We start from the raw sequence: 24,258 nt of genomic DNA on the forward strand, positions 1-24,258 counted from the left end.
GTACAATAACGTGACCTCTACGTCTGCGGTTGCAATGAAGAGTACTATTATAATACAATATTTTGACTTTAGGCAGGCAGTTAACCACGGTTAGGAAGAAAAGCTTTTAACACGCATGCGATTGTTATAATTATGTAACGTGTTTAATTTTGGTGAAGAGTTACTACCCAATCAGATTTTTGGTTCATGCATATTTTTATTTTATTTTTGGCAAGGACATCCTTATTCTCCAGCATTACTTTGATCACAGAGACATGCATAAGAAAAACAGTGAGTTAGACACGCAACATACTGTATTTAAAATTAAATTGAAAGGAGTATCATATTCTTAGCTTCGCACAGAGAACTGATTTGCTTGGGGGTCTGTCGAGACTGCACTCTAGCGTAATAAATGACGTAAGATATGGTAGGCCTACATAGATGAAACAACACATACTCATGTTATTGATATTAGTTTCTGCCTGTCACACAACATTGTTACAACGTCGTTGCTGCAAATTATTACATTTGGTTGTAATGTTACAGCAAAGGTATAAGAATGACCTGCATTTTTTATTTTATTTTGTCTTTGTTTTCCTACATACTGGCAATATGCTTGCCTTCCTCAGACTCTGCCAGAATCAACATATTTATTATCTTGAAAGAGAATCCATTGTTACTCCCATAACAAAATACTCTCTAACCCATTTTAACGCCCCTGTACTGATTGTATGGCGGTATGAAGTATACGTATCCTAACTTACGTAAATAAATAAATTAGCTAGCGGGGCGGGGGGATCAGCGACCAATAATATTCTAAGTTTCTACATCACGTGATGAGATTTTACCCCAGCAACAAGGACAGCAGTTGTTGCCTAGCAGATTTTCAATGCCTAAGCCAACCAACCAGGCATAGCTATCGAGCTGACAGACAGCAGCAGCCTGACCTTCCCAGTGGTAGACCAGGCATGCGCTGAGAATGCTAATTAAGGACAAAATTGTACATCCGGTAAATGACGTGCCCAAGACATGGTATTCATTGGAAAAGCACTCCTCTCTAAGTAGTATTTTTTTTTTTATTTCACGTTAAATAAACCATTGATATAGCAAGTGAAAAAAGAGAAAGGCTTGTTTACGAAGGACAGACCGCTAGTGGACCGACCACCTGTGTGAATTTAGTTTTTTTTATTAACAAACACGTATACTTTTACATAGAATAATCCTGTTAACTTTGAGTGATGAAAACTATATTCCAGTACATCAGAATACTTTGCTCAGGTAGCATGTAACAGTCGAACAATTTGAAAATACACTTTATAAAATTATCATGAAAGACCCTTAACATTAAAAATGTGAACTGTATATGCCATGAAATTCTCTAGAAGTGTTTGCCGTAGGTAAAATGGAAAACCCCGTAAAAAGAGTACTTTGGGCTAACTGTGATGTGTTGGAGGAACTCGAAACAAAAAAAACGACACCGTTAGAGTTTCACACAACTGGAGACTCCGCAAGTTGATGGTAAAACCGGATGCGGGACCCATAGAAACCCTCCAGCCTGCAGTAAGTTTGGAAAGTACCGAAACGGGGCGGTTCATTAAAATGTATCTAATACTTTGTGACGTCTGAATTGTGGGCGGAGCGTCAACCAAGGCCCTTACTGATTGGATTGGAATCTTAGGACTTCGCTTAGATAGCAGGAATGCACTTCGGGCTCGGAGTTTTTCCAGTGCTGTTTCGGCTGAGAGCGACGAGTTAATTTATTAAAATTTACCAGGGGACAAAAACAGTTCAGGGACATCTTAAAACAAATAAGGGATATACATTTAAACAGCTGAAATCTAGTTATTTCGAGTTTTCGTCGATTATAGTTTGGCTACGTAAACAGGCAACAGCAATAGGTAAAGTTTTTTCTCTCAATAATTTAGTTAATGAATTAGAGTTTTGTTCATTTGAGCTGTGTGTCCATTATCGTTGGACTATTAGTGGAGCGAAATACTTTCTACATTTGCTGATATTTCTTTGTGTGGCGTAGTGGGCGTGTTTTTGTGCTTACAATCAGGAAGTGACTGACGCCATTTTCGTGCACTTTTTCTGCGCCATCTCAAACTTCGGTATACGCCGTGTATAGCCGAGCGCTCCGAGGACGCTGCCATCGAGGGACGGGCGTCGCTTTCGTCGCTAGTTACATCTTCGTTTCAACACAGCTTTGTGCGACGCCACGGCGGCTGAGCCCAGGGGAGCTGCAGCGCTCGCTAGGCACATTCCGCTTGCTGGATTTGACAACAAAAACAGTCGATGTATCTGCCTTCTGATTTGCAAGCCATGCTTGGGGAAACGTTCAGTTCTCACGATGGACTAAGCCTCGATAATATCGAGAACAAGCCGCTGACCTCGCATCTGAGCAAACGACAAGCCCTGCACAAGAAGGGCGGCAGGAAAGCGCGTCCGAGCGCGGCCGGGCTGCAGAGCCGCTTCCACAGCCTGCAGCAGCAGCAGAGGCACACGGGCTCGCTGCGGGCAAACCCTGCGCGCTTCGCGGACATCAACAACACCGTAGTGGCCGGATCGAAATCCCCCGCGGCCAATTCCGAAGGCGTCGCCAGCCGGACGCAGACCACTGTACTCACACTCCACCAGCTGAAACATGGAGCCAAAAAGGAGGTAGGATCAGATAATGATGGGTTTCATTTGGGGCAATCGGGCTGCAGGCTGTTATTTAAATGCCTCGATTTATTGTTCCTTGTTCATCTTACGCACTCGGGATTTGTAAACCGAATCAATAACAAATAATCTGCAGTCTTTATTTGTAGTTCCTGTTTATCAAGTTAAATATTCGGCTGCAGTGCATTAAATATGGACCGCCGATATTTTTTTTCCTTCATGCGTCATGTATTTTAATGTCGGGCGATCTGACTTTGTTGTGTTAGCTTTCAGTTACTTTACATTTTAAAAGCATTTATTCGCCCGCAGGCTGCAGGACGTGCGTCGCTTCCGTAAAAAAAAATGCAAACGTAGATGGAATTGGCGATATCGGCGTCTGCCGAAGGCGAAACTGGACGTGCCGCTACGGTATTGACAGCAGAAAATATGACGAAGTTTGGAATAGGATGCATTTAGGGCGTGTTTTGCGCACGTCAGCGGGCCCTGCCTGCTTTACGCAAACGGGGGCGGCGCTCCGAGGCTGGCGCTGTGTTTTGCGGACGTGCAGCAGAAGCCGTCCGGCATGAAGGGAGGCGGCGGCGCTGCCAGTCTGCCAATGTTTACATAACACAGTGACACAGAGAAGCGCATCCGGGTTCTGCGTGCTGTAGCTGCGGAAATCAATTTAACTCACTGTGTTGTTTTTAATAATTGCATGTAAGATAAATAATAAAAATGCGACATTATGGTGGTGCTGATTATGTATTTTTAATTTTTAATTTTTTTTTGCAGGTGCTGAAGTCAAAATCGGCCCGGCCTGAGAAAGGGCTCCAGCCAAATGTACCGGCTGTTCATGGCCTCAAACACGAACATGCAGCTCAGAACCGCAATGGATGCGGCCAGAAGAACCGGCACGTTAACGCACCCGGGGTGGCTACGTCGGCAAGGAGGGGTGACAGGAGGCAGCAGCAGAAGTCAAGCTCTCCTCTCTGCCACGAGGAGGAGGAAAAGGCACGCGATGCGACCGACGACAGCAAGATCATAAGCGCCCACCCGGCCGAGCCTGTTGCCGAAGACAGCCTCCGTGACGGAGAGAAGGTTTATGCAGGTGCCAAGTTCAGCGAACCCCCCTCACCCAGTGTGCTGCCCAAACCGCCCAGTCACTGGGTGGGGGAAAAAGTCCCCCGGCACCGCGACCAAAGCAGAGAGCAGATGACAGTGCATCTAAAGACTTTACTTAAGGTCCAGGCAAACCCGTAATTTCAAGAGACTTAAGTATAAATGATCCAAACGGACAGACCCGTTATAATCTGACACCGAAGATAATGGAAAAACGGAAGCAGTTGTTGCAACAAAGTTTTTTGAGTTTTGGAATTTTCATTTCTGATTTCTGCAGGACGTCCACCTTGTTTTCAAGGGACTTAATGAACTTGTGTACATGTAAATATTGTAAAAACATGTAATATGTGTATTTTCATGTTATTTTAAAAAGAGTAAAGTATAGTTTTGTTACCTAAGATTTGAAAATATACTGTGTGCCATGAGATGGACTCATTGATAGGCTGCAGTACCTATCTGGGCACACTGACAGTGAGAATATATTCTTACGTTTTTGCACAAGCATGGAAGCGTCCGTGGGCTATTTGAGTGACGAAGATGCAAAGGACTGTGGCCTCTGTGATGTACCTGAGACTCGTTCTCCTGGAGTGGCTGCTGATCCTGTGGTCCGACCGGGCCGGGAAGCTGGGACAACAATGTGAAAGTCTGCTGCGAAATCGAGTTACCCGTGATGGCCAGGAACACAGACGTTCACTGGGAAATCACTAGGAAACCAAGATGCTGGAATGACAATGTGAAAGATTAATATAATAAAAAGAAAGAAAGAATATCTGATCTCAGATGAAGACAAACTGCTGCATATTTGGCATTCGATTCCTCCAACTACCAGCACTGAGTTCTCTCTTTTTCCATGAAGGACATGACTGTTTTCATACATGTTCCAGTGGGTCAGCATACTGCTGAGTCTTCAAACAAAAGGGGCATTTTCAACCAAAAGTGAACATTAAAATCCAGATTTGCATGGAATACTTCCGGAAGCTGGGCTGCTGGGGCTCTACATTCTTTGATCCAGTTGAATTACACGGACTGGAAAACATTTGGTTCCAAAAGTCAAAACATTTTGTTGCAACAATTTATTTCACGTATTGAAAAATAAGCATTTTTGCATACCGCCCTACTTATTAATTGGAAGTTTGTATGTTCATTTGTGTTTCTGCATTTGAGTGAACATGCATACATACACATACATAATTTTATGTATATGTGTATAAATTAAAACATATTTGGCCTCCCCCTAAGCTGCTGTTTGTCTTTAAGTGATTCATAATGCTGTCATCTCGCAGTGCACCTGTAAAATTTTCTTAAATCTTAAAATGCAGTCCTGTAGTTCACACCATAATCATCCTCCCATAATTGGACGCAATTGCGTTACTTATCAAGCTCTGTTGCCCCGTCATTTCAGCAGTACTTAAGTTTGATTACAAAATAATCCTTCAATGCTGCACAGTTGTGTAGTGCTCAGAATTCTGTCCGTTGCTGCATTATACAATCGCACCCTACATTTGATGTGTATGGCAGTAAATTAAAACATATAAAGTGCCCAGAATATGACTGGGAAATGTTCACTCGTATTCAATAGCGATAAACACCATAGTGTTTCTCACTTAATCTGTATCTGTCCTTCGTGCGTGATGTTTACGGAAAAGTTTATTTTGTGAAGAAAGAATAAGGAATTGGCGAACAATCTCAAGAAACCATTGAATTACAGTAGACCCTTGACTTACGAACTCAATTCGTTCGCGAGGGTTGGTCGTAACTGAAGTTTGTCGGAAGCCAAGTCAATGGAAATACCCATAATGCGATCCGAACCTCCCAAAGCACACCCTTACCCTTTTCATAATAAAAAACGGTTGTATAATGTGAGTAATTTACCAGAAACCCCAGTAAATTCCTAGTGTACTCACTAAAAAGTTATAAAATGTGCCTAGCCTTTCTACCTCGTCTAACTCTGTTGATCATGACTTACTAAATTGAGGAACACCTTTGCAACACTAGCTTCCTTATACAAATCTTTTCTTTGTAAGACTCGAGATGGTGGATTTCGACATGCTGTAGGCCTACATATTAGCAAGATCGGTCACACGAACGCCACTCATATTTCTGCACAATTTCCTTCTTCTTTTCAATTGTGTTTGCTTTCTTTACCCTCTCTTCCTTCCTTAGCTTCTTTTCTAGCTTTTTGGGGGAGCATTTTGATGCCAATTAGCGAAATGAATTGCATGAAGCACTGCACTGACCGAAATGACGCCCACAAACAGGCGTATCTGGGCTCAGACTGACGCTTACAGACGCCCGTCGGGCATCTCGACTCTTTGTTTACAGCCGCACAGGCGGATGCACGTTTCGGCCTCGATCGGCATTCGGGTCGTAACTCGAGACTTTGGTCGTAATCCAAAAGTAAAATTTTGGTCGTAACCCAAGTTGTTCGTATGTCAGGTCGGTCGTAACTCGAGGGTCCATTGTATCTACAAAGCGGAATCGAGCAGGTCACTAATAAAACGCGACATTGACTACAATACTATTACGGTGTTGGGTTTGTGCTGGTGATGCCAAACTGGTCGCATCATAGTAATAAATATTACCTAAAATACTTATTTATTAAATTCACCAAGTAAGACTGCATGACAGAAAACGATATAACTGTCATTTATTTTAAAAGTATCAGAATTATACTAAAAACGAGAATCCCAAAAAAAGCGATAAAAACATAGGTTATCGTTTTTTTCAGCGACATTTGTCAATATAGGCTAGTTATACATGCGTTTTATGATTATTGTGTTTTCCGTTATCTTAAATTTTCATTGCGCTAATGTCTTTCTGACATAAAAGTCCAGTTGTCGATTGTTATCCGTTTCCATTTCGGCTATTTAAATTATCTTTTAAAATCCTAATTGAATTAATAAACAGTCACATTCTGGCATAAAACAAACACTAAACACTCGTGGCATTTTGATACATGTTTTTACTGTTATTATGGCGCAATATTAGGCTATATTTATAAACTTGACATATGCACCCCGCACACAACTCGCTATGTAATACTACACTTAGACCTTCTCAAGCGAACTTGGAGAAATATTTTAGAGTATCTATGAACTTGTAGTTTTAAGAATAGAAGTCCTCGCCAATAATGTACGCCAAGCACTCGTGGTTTGACTACATTTACTATGATGCATTGCGCAGAACAGCTTCGCTATAAAAGACCGTAAACTGAGCGGTACAGACCATACCGAACCACCGAGGGACATGTTGATTTGTTGAACTGGTTTAAAACTCAAGAAATCTACGATATATATTTATTAATAATGTTCTTTATGACTTGACGCACGAAAATAGCAGCCTATCCTCTAACTGATTAAAAATACTGTACTGTGGTAAGTACAGTAGAATTCGTCACTACATTAACTAATTAAAAAGTAAAACGATTGCTCCTATTCATTGATTATTTCCCCCATTAACTGCATAATACTTTAAATCCTTCGCCGATTCGCTCGTTTAGTGCTGATTATGGCTGCACAGAATTGCACCGTATCCCGGGAGCAGCTGGACCAGTGCAAACAGAAAGCCGGCAGGTGCATCGACGAAGCGCAGAATAGCCTCTTTCTCCTAAGCAAAGACATATGGAGCTGCCCCGAGCTAGCTTATGAAGAGAAGAAGTCCCATGACCGACTGGTCCGCTTCTTTTCGGAGGAGAAGGGATGGCATGTGGAGGGTCACTACACGCAGGAAACGGCATTCCGGGCTTCCTGGGGGCCAGTCGGCGGAAAGGAAGGCGACGACGTGCTCAATATGGCATTTCTGTGCGAATACGATGCATTGCCCGGCATCGGACATGCTTGTGGACACAACCTGATCGCAGAGGTGGGGGCTGCCGCGGCGTTGGGGCTGAAGGGCGTTCTGGAGAGCATGCCTGACTGTTCTGTGCGCACTAAGGTACTGTACATCGAGACGAGCGACATGAGAATGGGTTGACTTTAAGGAAAATTAGCCATTTCATATAATACATGGTTGTGCAGTGGTTAGCACTGTCGCCTCTGGCCCCTGGGGTTCTATGTGTGTGGTTTGCATGTTCTCCCCGTGTCGTTGTGGGGTGTCCTCTGGGTGCTCTGGTTCCCCCCCCCCTCTCTGCGATGGGTTGACCCCCCCCCCCCACCCTGGGTTCCCTATCTCGTGCCCATGGTTTCCAGACCCCCACAACGGAAGGTTAATGTATGGATATAATACATTAGACATTTATATAAAAAAAAATATATATCAAAAGTAAAAACACAGTCTCAAGATAAATGGTGTTTAACCATGAATCTCAGAGTATGTTAGTGACCATGTTCTGGAAATGCTGATCAGTTACGACTAGGTCCTACCTTTAATGTCCCTTCATTACTTCACAGCTATGAGCATCATAATTCTGTGCATTTAAACTGCTTATCTACAGAGTTAATCGATAATGACTTAAAAGCCAGGTGGGGTGAAAGTCTGGCTACACTTGCCGTATTGCTGTAAAACACGCACTTCGTACCTCGTTGTTATGATACAGCTGTGGGATGCCCATTACTGGCATCAGGAGAGTAAGAGAGAGCCTAACCCTTACTAGCTCTCAGGGACCTCCTTCCTAGTTCAACAATTAATGTCACTAAATGCCAACAGTACATGTTTTATCCCTTAATCATTGCTGTCATACAGCATTTATTAATACAGACGACCCTCTACTTACGAATGAGATACGTTACGAACGTTCGTAAGTCGTTATTCAACATCATTTTAAGGGTGTACGCAAGTACAAAGGACTAGGATGCTGGGAGTACGCACGCTACGCTGCTGCGCGGCGGGAGTAGCGGCCAGAAGACGTACTAGGCGGAATTGGTACGCAGAAAAAAAAAAATGATGTTGCGGACAGGAAACGGGAGCCCAATGAACACAATTTGGGCTTATAGTCCTCTTCGTTCGTATGTCTGAAAGTTCGTAAGTAGAGGAGCGTCTGTACTTACTGTACAGTAAGTTAATGCCATTTTTTTGCTCAATCTCCATTAAAGTCATTTAAAAGCTTTCATGGTCTCTTTCAGTGGTGTAGGTTTGGCTTCAGCATTCGTAGGGGCCAAATCAGCCCCGGACAGCCCCTAAGTGGCCCTTAATGACCTTGCGATCAGCTGGCATCCCATCTGCGACAGGCCCCCGCTTCTTACGCTGTAAACCTTGTGATCGGTTCCGAGTTTGCCGTGGATCAGCATAATCTCTGCGTGACCTTTCACCTGTCCGCAGGTGACGGTGCTGGGGACTCCGGCGGAGGAGGAAGGCGGCGGAAAGGTGGACATGATCCTGGCCGGAGCCTTTGAGGGGATTGATGTAGTTTTCATGGCCCATCCTTCCCAGGAAGACGCCCCCTATCTCCCAGCTGTAGCAGTGGTGGAGTAAGGATATTCAGCATTCACACATACTTCACAATTGGACATCAGAACATAAGCACATCAAGCTTGGGGCAGTTGATGGATTTTGTAACCCACACGGTCTACGTTAATGCTATTACCTGCATGCTACACTGACCTTCTTTCAACATAAAGCCTTCAGCCCTTAAGGCTCAGGTTCCCATGATGTGACGGTGAAAGGGTCCCTCTTCCGATGTCATTTTCAGCGTGACTGCGAAATACTACGGCAAAGCGGCGCACGCCTCTGCCTACCCTTGGGAGGGGATTAATGCCTTGGATGCTGCCGTCTCGGCCTATAACAGCCTGTCTGCACTGCGGCAGCAGCTGAAGCCGGATTGGAGGGTCCATGGTGAGGATGGGCGGGGTCTCCTTCCACTGTGGCCTTTGCTGCGATGCAATGGCATGGTGCCGTTCCCTCTGATCACCTGGCATTGTCATCATCAGCTTTGACATTCCTTGCATTCAGCTCCGTACACGGCGATGGTGTGTTTAGCTGTGAGATGCTTCAGGCTGCATACGTTTGACATCCCCAGCTTCTCTTCCTCCTCTCCTCTGCACCAGGCATCATCAAGCATGGCGGCGTCAAGCCCAACATCATCCCAGATTACACCGAGCTTGTGTTCTACCTGCGGACCCCCAAGTGGCAGGATCTGTCCACCATCAAGGCCAAGGCTGAGATGTGCTTCCGGTCTGCAGCCATGGCAACGGGCTGCCGCGTAAGATCCCGGCTAGCGTTAGCCGCAGTGTCCTCTGCTTCGTTCTTAAACGTCTTCGGATCTGCCATAACGCCGTACCACGTCTTCCAGGTCGAGCTGGAGTATTCAAAGCACGAGTACCACAGCATCCTCCGTAACACCACCCTGGACCGCTTATACGAAGAGAACGGCCGAGCCCTGGGGGTTCAGTTCACCACCGACCAAGAGGTTCTGAGCAGCTCTTCGGGTGAGAGCGAATCCACAAGCTGCACAGAACGATAAGCTCAAGAAACTCTGACATCCACCATGGCGCGAGTCTTTCCGTCACTGCTGCAGTGAAAGTGCAAAAACGAGATATCAAGATATTCGGGTTCCACCCATACACCAACATCACTGGCAGTGTCTCGCCATGCAGGCCACGCCCCCACAGGGGGTGATGTCAGCATCACTGGCAGTGTCCCGCCATGCAGACCACACCCCCTGGGGTGAGCTCACTGTGCCGCTGGTCTATCTAACACACGGCGGTTGCAGTTACTTAAAGTTAATGTAAACGTGTGGATGGATTGATCTGGGAGGACATGATTTGTTAATCATGGCTCTTTTTGTTACCTCCTGCAGCTGAGCATACTGACGATACCTAAATACCCGACTGCTTCACAGGCTCCACCGACTTCGGAAACGTGTCGTTTGTGGCGCCAGGAATCCACCCGTATTTCTATATCGGCACGGCAGCGCTGAATCACACGGCGGAGTACACCGCAGCTGCAGGTACGTTTACGATACAGCAGGGGGCGCCGGCCGCTACTGCTCTATGGCATCCTGTTCCTTCCTCTCAGCTGAGAAATATGAAACACATTTTATCATAGATAACAGATGATCCTGTACTGGGTAAGTGGCTGGAGGATAGATGGATGGATGGATGGATGGAAGGAAGGATGGATGGATGGGAAAACCTAGTTTTAAAAAAAGCAAAACACCTTCCAGTTTTGTAGACTGGTATCCCTTCCACGGTGTAATAGGTATTTTTGTAAGCTAATCAGGATCTCGGTTTTACAGAGAGTATGTAATTTAATGGGCAGTGTGGAGAGATTCAGTGCAGCATGTCTGAGAGGCGCCTCAAACCCCTGCAGGAGCTGAAGAGGCCCAGTTTTACACACTGCGCACTGCGAAGGCCTTGGCGATGACCGCACTGGACGTGCTCCTCTGCCCAGAGCTGCTGCAGCGCGTCAGGGACGAGTTTGCGGAGGCCAAGCTGAGCGAGCAGCGGGGGCAGCCACAGCAGGCAGGAGGAGCCAGCACCAAGCCTCAACAGCGCCCCCAACAGCCAGCAGGGGCATCCTCAGCCTGATGGTTACCCCAGGACAAGCTGCCTGCTCTCACGACCTGTGCCTTTCCCGTCACAATAAGAGTTGTCTGTACCTTTAAATAATCTAGTGGGCTGAAATTCGAAAGCCGCCCCATCTGCAAGGATATTGATCATTTCAGTTTGTACCGTGAAGATTTTATAATGTGAGCTGCCAGTCTCAGTCTGTACCATGAGGATTTTATAATATGAGCTGCCAGTCTCAGTCTGTACCGTGAGGATTTTATAATGCGAGCCGCCAGTCTCAGTCTGTACCGGGAGGATTTTATAATGCGAGCCGCCAGTCTCAGTCTGTACCGTGAGGATTTTATAATGCGAGCCGCCAGTCTCAGTCTGTACCGTGAGGATTTTATAATGCGAGCCGCCAGTCTCAGTCTGTACCGTGAGGATTTTATCATGCGAGCCGCCAGTCTCAGTCTGTACCGGGAGGATTTTATAATGTGAGCTGCCAGTCTCAGTCTGTACCATGAGGATTTTATAATATGAGCCGCCAGTCTCAGTCTGTACCGTGAGGATTTTATAATGCGAGCCGCCAGTCTCAGTCTGTACCGTGAGGATTTTATCATGCGAGCCGCCAGTCTCAGTCTGTACCATGAGGATTTTATAATATGAGCCGCCAGTCTCAGTCTGTACCGTGAGGATTTTATAATGCGAGCCGCCAGTCTCAGTCTGTACCGTGAGGATTTTATCATACGTGCCGCCAGTCTCAGTCTGTACCGTGAGGATTTTATAATGCGAGCCGCTAGTCTAATAATAATAATAATAATAATACATTTTATTTATATAGCACTTTTACAAGAACTCAGACGCCTTACAGAGAAAGTACACAGAAAACAGATTATACATTATGCATACGGAAGGCTGAATGCCTGAGCAAAAAAGGTTTTTAGCTTGGTTTTAAAATCTGAAACAGAGGTCGATAAACGGATGGTAGTAGGTAGTGAGTTCCAAAGGCGGGGAGCTAAACGGGAGAATGCACGGTCACCATAGCGATGTAATCTGGAAGGGGGGGTGAGGAGAGAGCCAGACTGCGGGGGGGCTGGTAGGGTAGAAGCAAATCAGTAAGATATGATGGACCTTGATTATTAAGAGCTTTAAATGTCAGAAGCAGCATTTTGAAATGAATGCGCTCTTTTATAGGGAGCCAGTGCAGGCTCTGCAGAACGGGTGTGATGTGTTGATAGGAGCGGGTGTGAGTAAGGAGGGGGGCAGCAGAGTTCAGAACTATCTGAAGTTTATGAAGAGATTTAGCGGAGATACCAGCGAGTAGTGAGTTACAGTAGTGAAGACGGCTAGAGATAAAGGCGTGAATGAGGGACTCGGCAGCAGAGTCTGAAAGGTGTGGCCTGGTACAGGCGACGTTACGGAGGTGAAAGTAACCCAGTCTTTGCTGCAGGTGAAGGGAGGGCACTTTGATGAAGAAAAAAAACGTTTGTTTAAAATTTTTACATTTAGTTAAGGCATTGGAAAGCCTTTGTGATTGTGATCTATAATGCATCTATTCTTATAGTATGAGACAAGGTAAATATTAACTAAAAATGACAAGACATCCTTTGCAGTAGACTGCATTATATGAATATAACAACTTTTAATGACCTGAACCACCAAGACCATAACTTCAGGCTGAGCATTGTGGGGGGGGGTGGTTCCAGGGGGTTGTATTAGCTGGTCTTGATTACCATAATATACGCCGATACTCTCAACAATCACGATTGCGCTTTATCTAGCAAATCTTCTGCATTAATAATGTAACAACAAAAAGCTTCTTGCGCACACCTTAATGTTTCAGCATCTGCTTACTTACGGCATAGGTCTTGTCATTTTTATGCATAGGAATCAGACTGATGATGGATGTTTTTGGACGATTGTATCACTTTTTATGAAAACACATTTCTGTATTTTGTGTTTTTTCCCCATTTTTGATAGCCCTTATCCGCTATTATAGATTCCATAAGTGTGTTACCCATTGTCAATTTGCACATATCTTATATTTAATCCTTCAGTAATTTAACCCATTGATGGTATCTTTTCATGTACAGACATATTGGGAAGGATCATTCATCAGCTGGGCTTATCAGTCCATGTAATAGGACAACATTTTTTCTTAACAGTGGAAAACGCCCATTTATCTTTTTGATCTTTTAACTTTTAAATGACAAGGACTCATGACACCCGTAGGGGCTTCTGACTGATGTGAGTGAGGGAGAGAAAGGCCTCACTTTGCTGTAACAGCTGAGGTCTTTAGTACTGTATTTACCTTCATGGTAATTTTGCCTTAAGTATTTAAAAATTAATGTTTTGTAGACTTGACTGTTCATACTACTGAAAATTAAAATGAGTTCTGTGTAGCAAATGGTTCACAAAACAAGAATGTGTTGGTGAAAGGTTTGTATTTTTATTGCTAGTCAAATCCAAAATATTAATCAGTGGACAAACATTCCCTTAAAGAGTATCGGAGAGACCACTGGCAGCTGTGATTTTTGATGAACCAGTGCTTATTCCATAGGACAGTTTCACCTTGTGTTTTGTCGGGGGGGTGGGGGGACACATATGAATTTCATACTACAGGGTGTTTCTGAAGCGTCAAAATCCTACGTGAGAAACCACCTGACATCAAAAAATTATGGCAAACACAGTTTGGTTTCAAAAATATGTAACGCTAAATAATAGGAGAATCACTGATGATGAATGTGACCGATCTAACTAGATAATCCACATATTTTTCTATTAGAGTAATTTAACATTTATCATTCATGATCAATTACAGGAAAATTTATATTCAGTGTGAATGAAAGGTAAGAAAAATGCTTCTGGGTTAAGTGAATTTATCCAACCAAAAGTAAATGTATACATTCAGAAATTAAACTGCACTTATTCTGAGCTGTGGTCGCTAAATCCTCTTATAAAATGCATGTTTGTCATCTCCATAAACAAAATCAATCATTTTGATGAAATCGACCTTATAAAAATAGATACGCTTCGACAGGCTCACAGGAACTTGTGTAAAGCCATTTTGATTGTATTCTGCTAGCAGGTCTGCATGACAGCTGCTGCAGAATCGGAGGCAAATGCTTCTCTCCAAAGGTCTCGCTCTGATACACGTTCATACCAAGCTGACTGCCACAGAGTGGCACACAAAAAATACACTCCTTGATAATTCTGCAATATTTCTGTACGGTATTTGTTCACACAGATGTAAACAGCAATTACAACTGAGCAGCTCCAGTTTTTCTTGAAGTGTATGGAGGTTGTTCCTCTGAATCTGCATAAAAGGTACTTTCTGTCCGTCAGGTAGCTGTTAGCTATAGACAGACCAATAGATCATGTTGAAAAGGGCATAGGCCCCAGGGAAGACCATGCGAGAGTACTTGTCTATGGAATGTGTGTCGATCCAAAGCGCCGATTTTGCCAGGCTCGCGGTCCTGCCGTCACCCCCTAAGGCCAGCTGCACTAAGATTCTCTCACGTGTGTCCCCGTCCTCCGCAGTGCTGTAGCTCCTCGCCGCGCTCATGTCCATGCTGCCATACCTGCTCGCCATTACCTGGTCAGGGTGTGCCAGCCCGCAGGTGCAGGGCAACTGGGGAAGGAGCAGCAGGAGGAGGCAGTGTGAGGAGGCAGCGGGAGGTGTAGTGGGAGGAGGTAGCAGAAGGAGGCAGTAGGAGGTGCAGCGGGAGACAGCAGGAGGAGGTTGCAGGAGGAGGTACCGGGAGGTGCAGTGGGAGGTGCAGTGGGTGATACAGCAGGAGGAGGTAGCAGGAGGTGCAGTGGGAGGAGGCAGTGGGAGGTACAGTGTGAGGAGGCAGCGGGAGGAGGCAGCAGGAGGTACAGTGCGAGGAGGCAGTGGGAGGTACAGTGGGAGGAGGCAGCAGGAGGTACAGTGCGAGGAGGCAGTGGGAGGTGTAGTGGGAGGAGGTAGCAGAAGGAGGCAGTAGGAGGTGCAGCGGGAGACAGCAGGAGGAGGTTGCAGGAGGTGCAGTGGGAGGAGGTAGTGATTTAAAGCCTGTTTACACTCACTAATTAAAAAGCTCTACATGCAGTGGAAAACACTTTGTATGTCTGTTGCAATTAATCAAAAGTAAGTTTCACAGTGTCATGTGGAATTAAGGATGTGTAAATACCTCTTTGAGTTGCTGCTCAAGTGTAAAATGAGACCACAGCAGCTAAGCTGCACTTTTGCTAATGTTGGTCATGAATGTGTTCAAAGCACATGTGACACCAGGAGCCACTGCTTGCCTACAGACGATTTACAGCTGCCTTACTCCATCTCGCAGCGTCCTCTCCCTGCGTTCCTGCATGGTGGTCAGGTAGTTGACAGCAGCGTATTCTATCACGGAGAGGAAGACGAAGACGAAGCTGACCCACAGGTAAATGTCGATGGCTTTGATGTAGGAGACCTTCGGCATGGAGGCGTTGACTCCGGTGATGATGGTGGACATGGTGAGCACCGTGGTGATACCTGGGATCATCAGAGGGGAGAGGACTTCTGGAGCACCAGGCCACTGCAGACTTACAGGTTATGTGGGTAACAGTCACTCCTGAGGTACCTTACCCAGCGGGACCCTGGCGGGGACGGCCCGGCGGTCGATCCAGAAGGACACCCAGGAGAGCATGACCATCAGCGTGGCCGGGAAGTAGGTCTGCAGCAGGAAGAAGAAGATGTGGCGACGCAGGGTGAAGCTGATGTACAGCCGATTGTACCAGCCTGCAAGGAGCGGCAGGGGGACCGAAGAATCTCCAATCAGCATCCATGCTTGGTGGCCGTGGTCATCAGCGCCTCATTGTGGATGGGGAGCGTATTCACCACGCTGTACCTGTGCTGCTGTAGAAGGCCAGCTTGGTGGTGGTGTGGAACTTCTGGATGAGAAACTGGGAGAGCGAGATCTTATCGTCTGTCCTGAGGGAATCATTGCCCTTCTTCCAGTAGAGCATCAGGTCTTCATCGGTGTAGGCATCTGGAACGGAGTCGTGGGCCTTCAGCGCTGGGGAGGGCAAAGGAGGGGGGGGCAACGCGGACGGGCCACGGACGACTTACAGCTCTCGATCTCCAGGGAGCACGTCTGTGTGTCCAGGGGGAAGTGGCTGAGGTCCATGTTGCACATTGCAGTCACTGTAACCCTGCAACCAAAAATCAGTGTCATTAAACCATTTGATTAAATGCGATGATCAGTGTTTTTTTTTTTCCCATTTCAATATTCCGTCACTATTTTACTATTTCAGCTTTGGTCAGAAATGACACCGCATAGGGGAAACCCCCCTAATGGAACTGCGCGGGAGACCTGAACTATATTCAGATTATTCACTAGCTATGAGTTGATGAAAGCAGTAATGATAACTGAACATGACGCGTTAGCAGAAGCCGTTGGAGATATTGGGGTCCAGAGGTAAAGACGTGACGAAGCACCCTCTACAGGCCAAATCTGCAATTACACCTTAGAAATAGGCGAGTGAAGGTACAGATACTGGGAAGTAAGAATGTCACTTCTCCTGGGTGCAGGGCATCCCTGCCCTTGCAAACTCTAGTCCGACTGTGATCTGTGCTGAACGAGGCCCTGGAAATTCCCAGCTGCGTTTCACCTGGAAAGGGATGGTAATTTGACAGATACATCTCCAAGTTCCTTTGTGGCCCTTTGCCTGGAATAACAGCATTAGGGTAACCCCAATCCACCACTCCAGCAGTTGCTGACATGCTTGTCCTGATTGGCACTGAATTCCCAATCATGCCTACACTTCCATTTGTTTCAGGCTTATCTACCCAATCCGCTGGCCAGAGACAAAGGCCAATCCGTGACATAAACCACGCTGCAGCTGCACACATCGGGGGCTGTACTGCACCAGTGAGGTCAGGTGACACCTGAACGTAACGCAGCAGAGAGTCGCCTCAGTGTCATTAAAATGGATTAGGGTGGTGGGTACCTCAGGCTGTAGAGGACGTTGCCGTCGGGAAACACCCTGAGCATGACGTTGTCTGTGGTGGTATCATGGATGAAGGACCTCTTTGAGTGGACGAAGAACATGTCGGGGACCCAGATCTTCTTCAGAAACCGGCTGTCGAATGTTAAACTCTGATTGTTGGTGCTGGGAAAGGCCAGACGCTCGTCTTTCCAGTAGTGCCGCAGGTACAGGGTCATGGTGAAGTCCTGAAACACACACACACACACAAAGACACAGACACACACAAAGACACAGAGACACACACACACACACACACAAAGACACACACACAGACACACACAAAGACACAGACACACACAAAGACAGACACACAGACACACACACAGACACACACAGACACACACCTTTGTATCCACATCTTTGTGGGGACCGTCCATTCATTTCTATGGGCACCAATGCCAACCTTAGCCGCTACCCAAACCTAACCTTAACCATAAGTAATCAAACATCCACAGATAATTATTAAGGTTATCCAAATGGGGACCTAAAAAATATCCCAAAAGGTAAGTTTCAGGCTTTACCACATGCACACACACATACACAGACACACACGCACACACACACCACTGCTTTGTCTACCTGACTGACAAAGACATTGTGACACCTGTCATGCATCAGCATATGTACAATATACATCTATCTCAATGTGTTTAATGGTTTCTAATATGTTAATTTATAACGTTGCATAACTTACCTATTTAATGGCTTAATAATAGAATTATCTGTTCTCAGCCATAAGCACTGAGACTTGCGGTAAGTTAATGTTCTGTAAGGGACACAACCTTAACAATTTTTGGTGTTGATGTAGCTCATTAATAATGCGTTGTTAACAGACTTTAAAAGACAGTCCAGTAAGTTGGGTAATGCCTGGACTTACCATATCAACTTCAGAAATCGTGTCGAGACTTTCAACTTGTACATCAACACCAACTGGAATTGGGGGGCCTTTAAAAATCGCAAAATGTTTCAACACAATAACTGTAGGAGAGAAAGGTGTTATTTATAATGCATGAGAAAAATACGAAGAAGAGTGCTGGACAAGGACTGATAATGAAACAATCACAAAACAAATACAGAATCACCTTCTGGCTGTGAAAAGGAATTTCAAGTCTGGGGAGTACTTATTGCTGAAAACTTATTCTAGGTTCTAAGGTTCTCCACCTTTCCAGAGTTTCATACATGAAATTCAGCTCAAGGCGCTTTACATATAGAAGTGAAGAAGGAAAAAAAAGAGCAGACACACAAAATAAGCAATCAGAGACATGGGTGAGGTACTGGGAACAAGTACTGTAAAATAATGATATATAAAAGGACAGTCATATGAGATAAAAATAATACAAGGTGAAATAAAGAAAAGTGACAGGGCACACACACTTACAGTCACACTATGGAGCCCATGGGTCGGAAGTACTGGACTAAATAACCAGACACTGAACAAGGCACTAAACAAAATACTTTCATTATTTTTGGTTGAATATATTATCTAAATCTCTAGAAGCTTAATTAGCTGAATGATTATTTTCACCACTCAGTGTATGAGCTTATTGTAAATTCATAGAATATAACTAAATTCAAGCTTCGAATCTCAGCGATCTCTCAGTTTGACTGTACTGTGCAGAAGTACTGTGTGCACACTGGGGGCTCGGGGGGGGGGGGGGGGGTTGACCTCACTCCACTCCTCTCTACATCCTGCACCTCTAACTTCAAGTACAGCTCCAAGTCGCGTCATCTGCTGGGGTTTTCAGACTGGAGGAGGAACGCAGCGTCTACCAGCCATTACAGGTCACGAAGCATATGCAAAGGTTACCTTGTGCTTTCTAATATTTGCACATTTTTATTTGTATTTTCACTACCAGCCAAAAGTTTTTACACAACAGAGATTTTTTACAATTTTTCCATTTATTTCACAAATCACAGATTTTTATTCTTGTTAAGCATTGGAAAGTTGAGTGAACAATTATAAATGAAAATTCAGTGTATTTGTAGTAAATGTTAAGTATGCAAATGTAAAAAATACCAGTGTGTGCAAAAACTTTCGACTGGTGCCGTATTTCACTCCCTGTCCTGCGTCCGTCTCTGTTATCGCGATCTGAATTAGAGCTGCATAAGATGCAAATTCCCCTCTGGGAGTCAATGAAACACATCTCATCTCATCACGTAATTTTATGTTCACGGCTGCCTAATCTCACAAATGGCTATTTACCGTCATTCCCAAAGGAGCATATACTGTAATGGGAGTTTGCCTGATCCTACATACCATCAGAGCTCGAGCAAATCTGCGCATTTCCCTAATGATTATTCAGGTTTGGAGGCCTGTGTGCTTCACTTCAGCTACAGCCATAATGTCCAGCCTGTCCCAGCTCTGACTAAGCCCTGCCTCAGCTCTGTCCCAGCTCTGACTCAGCTCTACCTCAGGTCTGTCTCAGCTCTGACTCAGACTGTCTCAGCTTTGTCCCAGCTCTACCTCAGCCCTGCCTCAGCTCTGTCCCAGCTCTGACTCAGCTCTACCTCAGGTCTGTCTCAGCTGATTCAGACTGTCTCAGCTTTGTCCCAGCTCTACCTCAGTTCTGCCTCAGCTCTGTCTCAGCTCTGGCTCAGGCTGTCTCAGTTTTGTCCCAGCTCTGCCTCAGCTATGTCTCAGACTGTCTCAGCTTTGTCCCAGCTCTGCCTCAGCTATGTCTCAGACTGTCTCAGCTTTGTCCCAGCTCTGCCTCACCTATGTCTCAGACTGTCTCAGTTTTGTCCCAGCTCTGCCTCAGCTATGTCTCAGACTGTCTCAGCTTTGTCCCAGCTCTGCCTCAGCTATGTCTCAGACTGTCTCAGCTTTGTCCCAGCTCTGCCTCACCTATGTCTCAGACTGTCTCAGCTTTGTCCCAGCTCTGTCTCAGACTGTCCCACACAGCTCACTCTGCAGGGTTGGTAGACCTCCAGGAGCAGCCCTGGTCTGCTACATAACTAAACATTTCTATATAACAGACTGTCACATGGTTATGGATATTTACAGCTATTTTTTAATGTTTGTTGTTTAAAGTTATTTTTATGCCTCTGTGTCCTGCTACCACAGTCTTGGAATTAGGCAACAAAGCATTTCACTGTATATCGTACTGATCATGACAAAAAAAAACAAGACAACTTGATTTGCAAATTTTTCAACAACCTGGACCTGCGCCACCCTAAACAGGACAAGTGGTTACAGAGATTGCATGGATGGATGGAAGGATGGATGGATGGATGGATGGATGTCAGAGTGGACCAATCAAACAGCCAGGCCCCAGCCTCCCTCTGTGTTAAATTATGCTGCCAGTGTAAGTCACAGCATCATGCTCTGAACGGATCGGAGGTCCCTCTGTTGTATGACAAGATTTCCGCAAGGATCAGAGAGGAAAATGACGACCTGGACTCACCCCCGAAGCCGGGCCTCATGGTGAAGTCATGCTCCCTTATCCTTAAAATCTGCTCGGACTTCATCGTGCGGGACTTGGTCATGTCCGGACTTCTCCTCCGGATGGGACTGCGGGGAAGAGAAGAAGGAGCTCAGGATGTAGGTGCTGAGATGGTGCTGCTGTGTTCCAGTGTACAGCACCAGTCAAAGGACTGGACACACCTGCTTTTAATGCAATTGTCTCGATTTAAGCTGTTATTCAGTAAAAGGCCTTGAGGCGATGAGTCATACATGTCAAATACTGCAACAGCCAGGAGACGTGGCTCACATGAAAGACTCTTCAAAATATCCCCCTTTGGCTTCGATTATAGCATTGCAGACGCTTGTCATTCCTTCAACCAGCTCCCAGATGTAGCATCCTGTAATGCTTCTCTAACGTCCTGAAGGAGTTTCCACAAGTTCTGGATAAATGTTGGCTACCCGGCTCTCACTCTTCAATCCAACTCATTTAAAGCCAGCTGGGGGGGGTGGGGGTTGTTGAGAGTGTGGTAATGAAAGTGTGGTAAAAAAAAGTCATGTGTGAAAATGATTAGCGGACCGCAGGCACTGGGCTGAGTTTAGTCCCTTTGAACAAACTTACTCTGTTACTCATGTTGTTTTTTTCATTCAGAACAAACTTATTCTCAGCGTGTAGCTTTGATAAGCCTCGCACATAACATAGAATCATATCTTAGGGAATTCTGTGGACCATTTTTCAACTATACTTGTTGTAATGGCAATATGTGTTATATTGTGTTGCGTTTTGACCCAATGTGTTTTTTCCAGTAATTTTAAATGCCATGCCACAAAATGCAGAGTATTACCACAGTGTGATATCACATATTCTTGCAGCACTGTGTCTGTGTAGCCTCTGCCCTGAGAGACTGGCCCATACAGGACGCACACCAAGCCTTTGCACCCCATGCAAATTATATGGCTTAAATGCAATGACCTTGATAAATAATCACTCACTCAATGTCAACAGGAACTCCACTGTATAACAATCCACTTCATCTTCTTCATTAAACAGGAAAAAATTAACATGGCGACCCCCCAGGTTAGAGCTCACCATTCCGCGGCATTACTCTACCCATCTGTCGGGATGCATTCAATATTTTTAACTCGAAACGTCCAATACCACAGTAAGTGCATATACCCCTAGAGATTTACATGATCTGCTAAATCGATGACATTATTACAGTGGAGAGTCCTCCCGCCATAAACCAGCAGCCGGCGACGGTCAGCGTGTGCATCTCCGGAAGGCAGACCTCCTCTGTGTTCAGACGCTCGAAAGCAGACCTCCTCTGTGTTCAGACGCTCGAAAGCAGACCTCCTCTGTGTTCAGACGCTCGAAAGCAGGCCTCCTCTGTGTTCAGACACTCTATCAGATCTGGTTTGACTTACCTGCCAGACTTGTAACTTGTGACACCCTTTTCAGATTCTGTCCTCTGTCTGCTTGTAGAGAAAAGAAGTTTAATGTGCCGAGATCCTCTCAGAGTCACATTTACCAGGCAAAAATGAAAGCTGACAAGGACACCATTCTTGGAAAGGGTGATGTAGTAATATTCCATTTTGTAATGAAGGCACATATATTGAAATACAGGAACAGATGCATTTTTTAAATGAACATCTACACCATGTCTTTGTATTATAGATTTCTAAGATACAGGATAGAAGTGCTGGCCCTACTGTAACAGTGAGGGGCAACAGTGAGAGGTCATGGGGGAGATTATTCCCAGCAGCATGGGCACAGGGCTGGGGTACACCCTGGACGGATGCCAGTCCATCATAGGGCACGGGGCTGGGGTACACCCTGGACGGGATGCCAGTCCATCGCATTTGATAATTGCTATAACGTTCCATCGTTCAGCTCCGGGCATATGTGCATCTAAGAACAAATCCACCCCAAAAGTGGTTTCATTCATCATCAGATTTCACATAAAGAGAATTATGCTGGTCACAGCCAAGCTATACCAGCCTCGAACATCACAGAGCATCAGTCTGTCGAACTCCTGGGGGAAGAGGGAACCATCGGTGGTGCAGTTAGTAGGCAGGCGATCTCCCCCAATTATATTTTTAAATGTAGAAACTGTAGATAATTCTACACAAATTCTAGATAAATAAATTTCCCCCGGGGATTCATGAAGTATCCATCCTTACATCCATCCATAGAATAAACCATTAAACACAAAATAACTTGGAGCGCAACACTCTTCCTGAGTTCACGTATAATTAGTAAACATTGTGGAGTCTAAATGAAACAGATGTATTGTTAGACAACCGTATGATGACATTCTTGCATCGTTAAATACGTGTGATAAAACACTACAATGCAGAAACGTAGCCTATTATGCGAGAATGATATTTTACTGGGCAGTAAGTTTTAAATATTCTGGCTATTTATAATTTTGAATAACAGCAATGCGCAACACGGTCACTGTACATAACCACCAACCCCGGCTAATCTATTTCGCAGGAATATCTGTCATCTACCGGAACAAATTGCCCACCACGATAATATCTCAAATAGAGCAGGTCAGAAATCCGTGGAGTGTTATCTGGCTCCTACAGAGGGATGAATATGGATCTTTAGGACAAATTCCACAGACTTCTGAGGTTCTTAGAGCGAAAGGCGTCCTCCTCACCTGCTCCGGTCGTAGGTCGCCGGCCGGCGGCCGCCACGCCGATCGGACCTGCCCGCCGCGACAAGCGCACACATGCAGAGCAGCAGCAACGTTTCCATTTGCATCCTGGCGACACACTCGGAGGGAGGCAGATAAAAAGCAGGCAGAAGCTTAGATCGTGCAGGATACGACACTATGGAACCCGGCAAAGTCGCGTACAGAAACGTGGGACGATATTTAATTTTCGCAGTGGAAAGCAATTTCCACTAAACCCACAAATCCTCCATGTCAGATGGGACGGATTTTCGCTCCCAAAGATTCGTCCTGGCAGGTTAATAGGGAAGCTGTGGGTCATGAGACACGCAGCTATTTGTATCCGATACTTTTCTTTTGTGCGTTTTTACTTTAATTACAGTGCGACGTTATTCATGCACACGTGTATCACGCATAGTAAAACTATTTTACTGTTTAGAGGTGTCTGTCCATTAATAAATTAACACTTTAACTACATGTTATATACACGGTTGCTGATGTTGCGGAACTACGATTTTGTTTTTATTCAGGACTATATTTTAATGAACAGACCTAATTTTTGGTTCTTGGATCGCACGCAGGATGGTTAAAAAAGCGGGGTAATTGAAGGCTGTCCTAATTCAGTGGCAAAACTAATCTTATCACTGAACAACAAAAATGCCACCCGATAAAGGATTTTCGGCTTATGGCTAATAAATTTAATTTGGTTTGGCTCAGTGTGTTACTTTAATATCATAAATTAAAATTCAGGTTTAACTGTGTAAACAATAAACCACAGAGGATTCGAATCACATGGAACTAGGGAATTAATGATGGCTTTCTCTTATCACAGGAGAAGGAAAAAGTGCCCGAAGAAGTAATTTCGTTATTATAGTCATCTAGTCAGTGTGTCCTAATTCTCCTGACTTGAGCGGCGCTTACCGGACCGCAGCAGAGCGTCAACGCCGCTGTTTCTAACTGGGGTGAAACACGCGCAGCTATGAGAATCAAAAGAAATAGAGATCGAGCACTT

General features: G+C 45.2%; 3 protein-coding genes across 4 annotated transcripts; 2 read left to right on the forward strand and 1 right to left on the reverse strand.

Moving 5' to 3' along the window:
• The first annotated feature begins 1,643 nt into the window (after window positions 1-1,643).
• On the forward strand, window positions 1,644-4,976 carry pnrc1 (proline-rich nuclear receptor coactivator 1). The gene is made up of 2 exons (XM_023810267.2): window positions 1,644-2,640; window positions 3,412-4,976. Exons 1-2 carry the CDS (start codon window positions 2,275-2,277, stop codon window positions 3,877-3,879), a joined length of 834 nt encoding a protein of 277 aa, XP_023666035.1. The 5' UTR covers window positions 1,644-2,274; the 3' UTR covers window positions 3,880-4,976.
• Window positions 4,977-5,131: 155 nt separating this feature from the next.
• On the forward strand, window positions 5,132-13,677 carry LOC111843046 (xaa-Arg dipeptidase). The gene is made up of 8 exons (XM_023810264.2): window positions 5,132-7,112; window positions 7,238-7,671; window positions 8,995-9,143; window positions 9,365-9,507; window positions 9,720-9,874; window positions 9,965-10,100; window positions 10,514-10,621; window positions 10,984-13,677. The coding sequence occupies exons 2-8, from the start codon at window positions 7,246-7,248 to the stop codon at window positions 11,199-11,201; spliced, it is 1,335 nt and encodes a 444-aa protein (XP_023666032.2). The 5' UTR covers window positions 5,132-7,112; window positions 7,238-7,245; the 3' UTR covers window positions 11,202-13,677.
• A 69-nt stretch (window positions 13,678-13,746) lies between these two features.
• On the reverse strand, window positions 13,747-23,546 carry LOC111843044 (gamma-aminobutyric acid receptor subunit rho-1-like). Of its 2 annotated transcripts, XM_023810262.2 has the most exons (10): window positions 23,235-23,546; window positions 21,994-22,041; window positions 20,573-20,679; window positions 18,046-18,113; window positions 17,130-17,353; window positions 16,249-16,331; window positions 16,028-16,168; window positions 15,766-15,918; window positions 15,476-15,672; window positions 13,747-14,793 (listed from the first exon to the last, which is right to left on the reverse strand). In XM_023810262.2, the coding sequence occupies exons 1-10, from the start codon at window positions 23,336-23,338 to the stop codon at window positions 14,515-14,517; spliced, it is 1,404 nt and encodes a 467-aa protein (XP_023666030.2). In that variant the 5' UTR covers window positions 23,339-23,546; the 3' UTR covers window positions 13,747-14,514. The 2 variants fall into 2 exon arrangements, with proteins under 2 accessions (XP_023666030.2, XP_023666031.2); XM_023810263.2 differs by lacking the exon at window positions 21,994-22,041.
• Between the last annotated feature and the right edge of the window lie 712 nt (window positions 23,547-24,258).

The sequence above is a fragment of the Paramormyrops kingsleyae genome, chromosome 19 (assembly GCF_048594095.1).
Source record: "Paramormyrops kingsleyae isolate MSU_618 chromosome 19, PKINGS_0.4, whole genome shotgun sequence".
Taxonomy (NCBI): domain Eukaryota; kingdom Metazoa; phylum Chordata; class Actinopteri; order Osteoglossiformes; family Mormyridae; genus Paramormyrops; species Paramormyrops kingsleyae.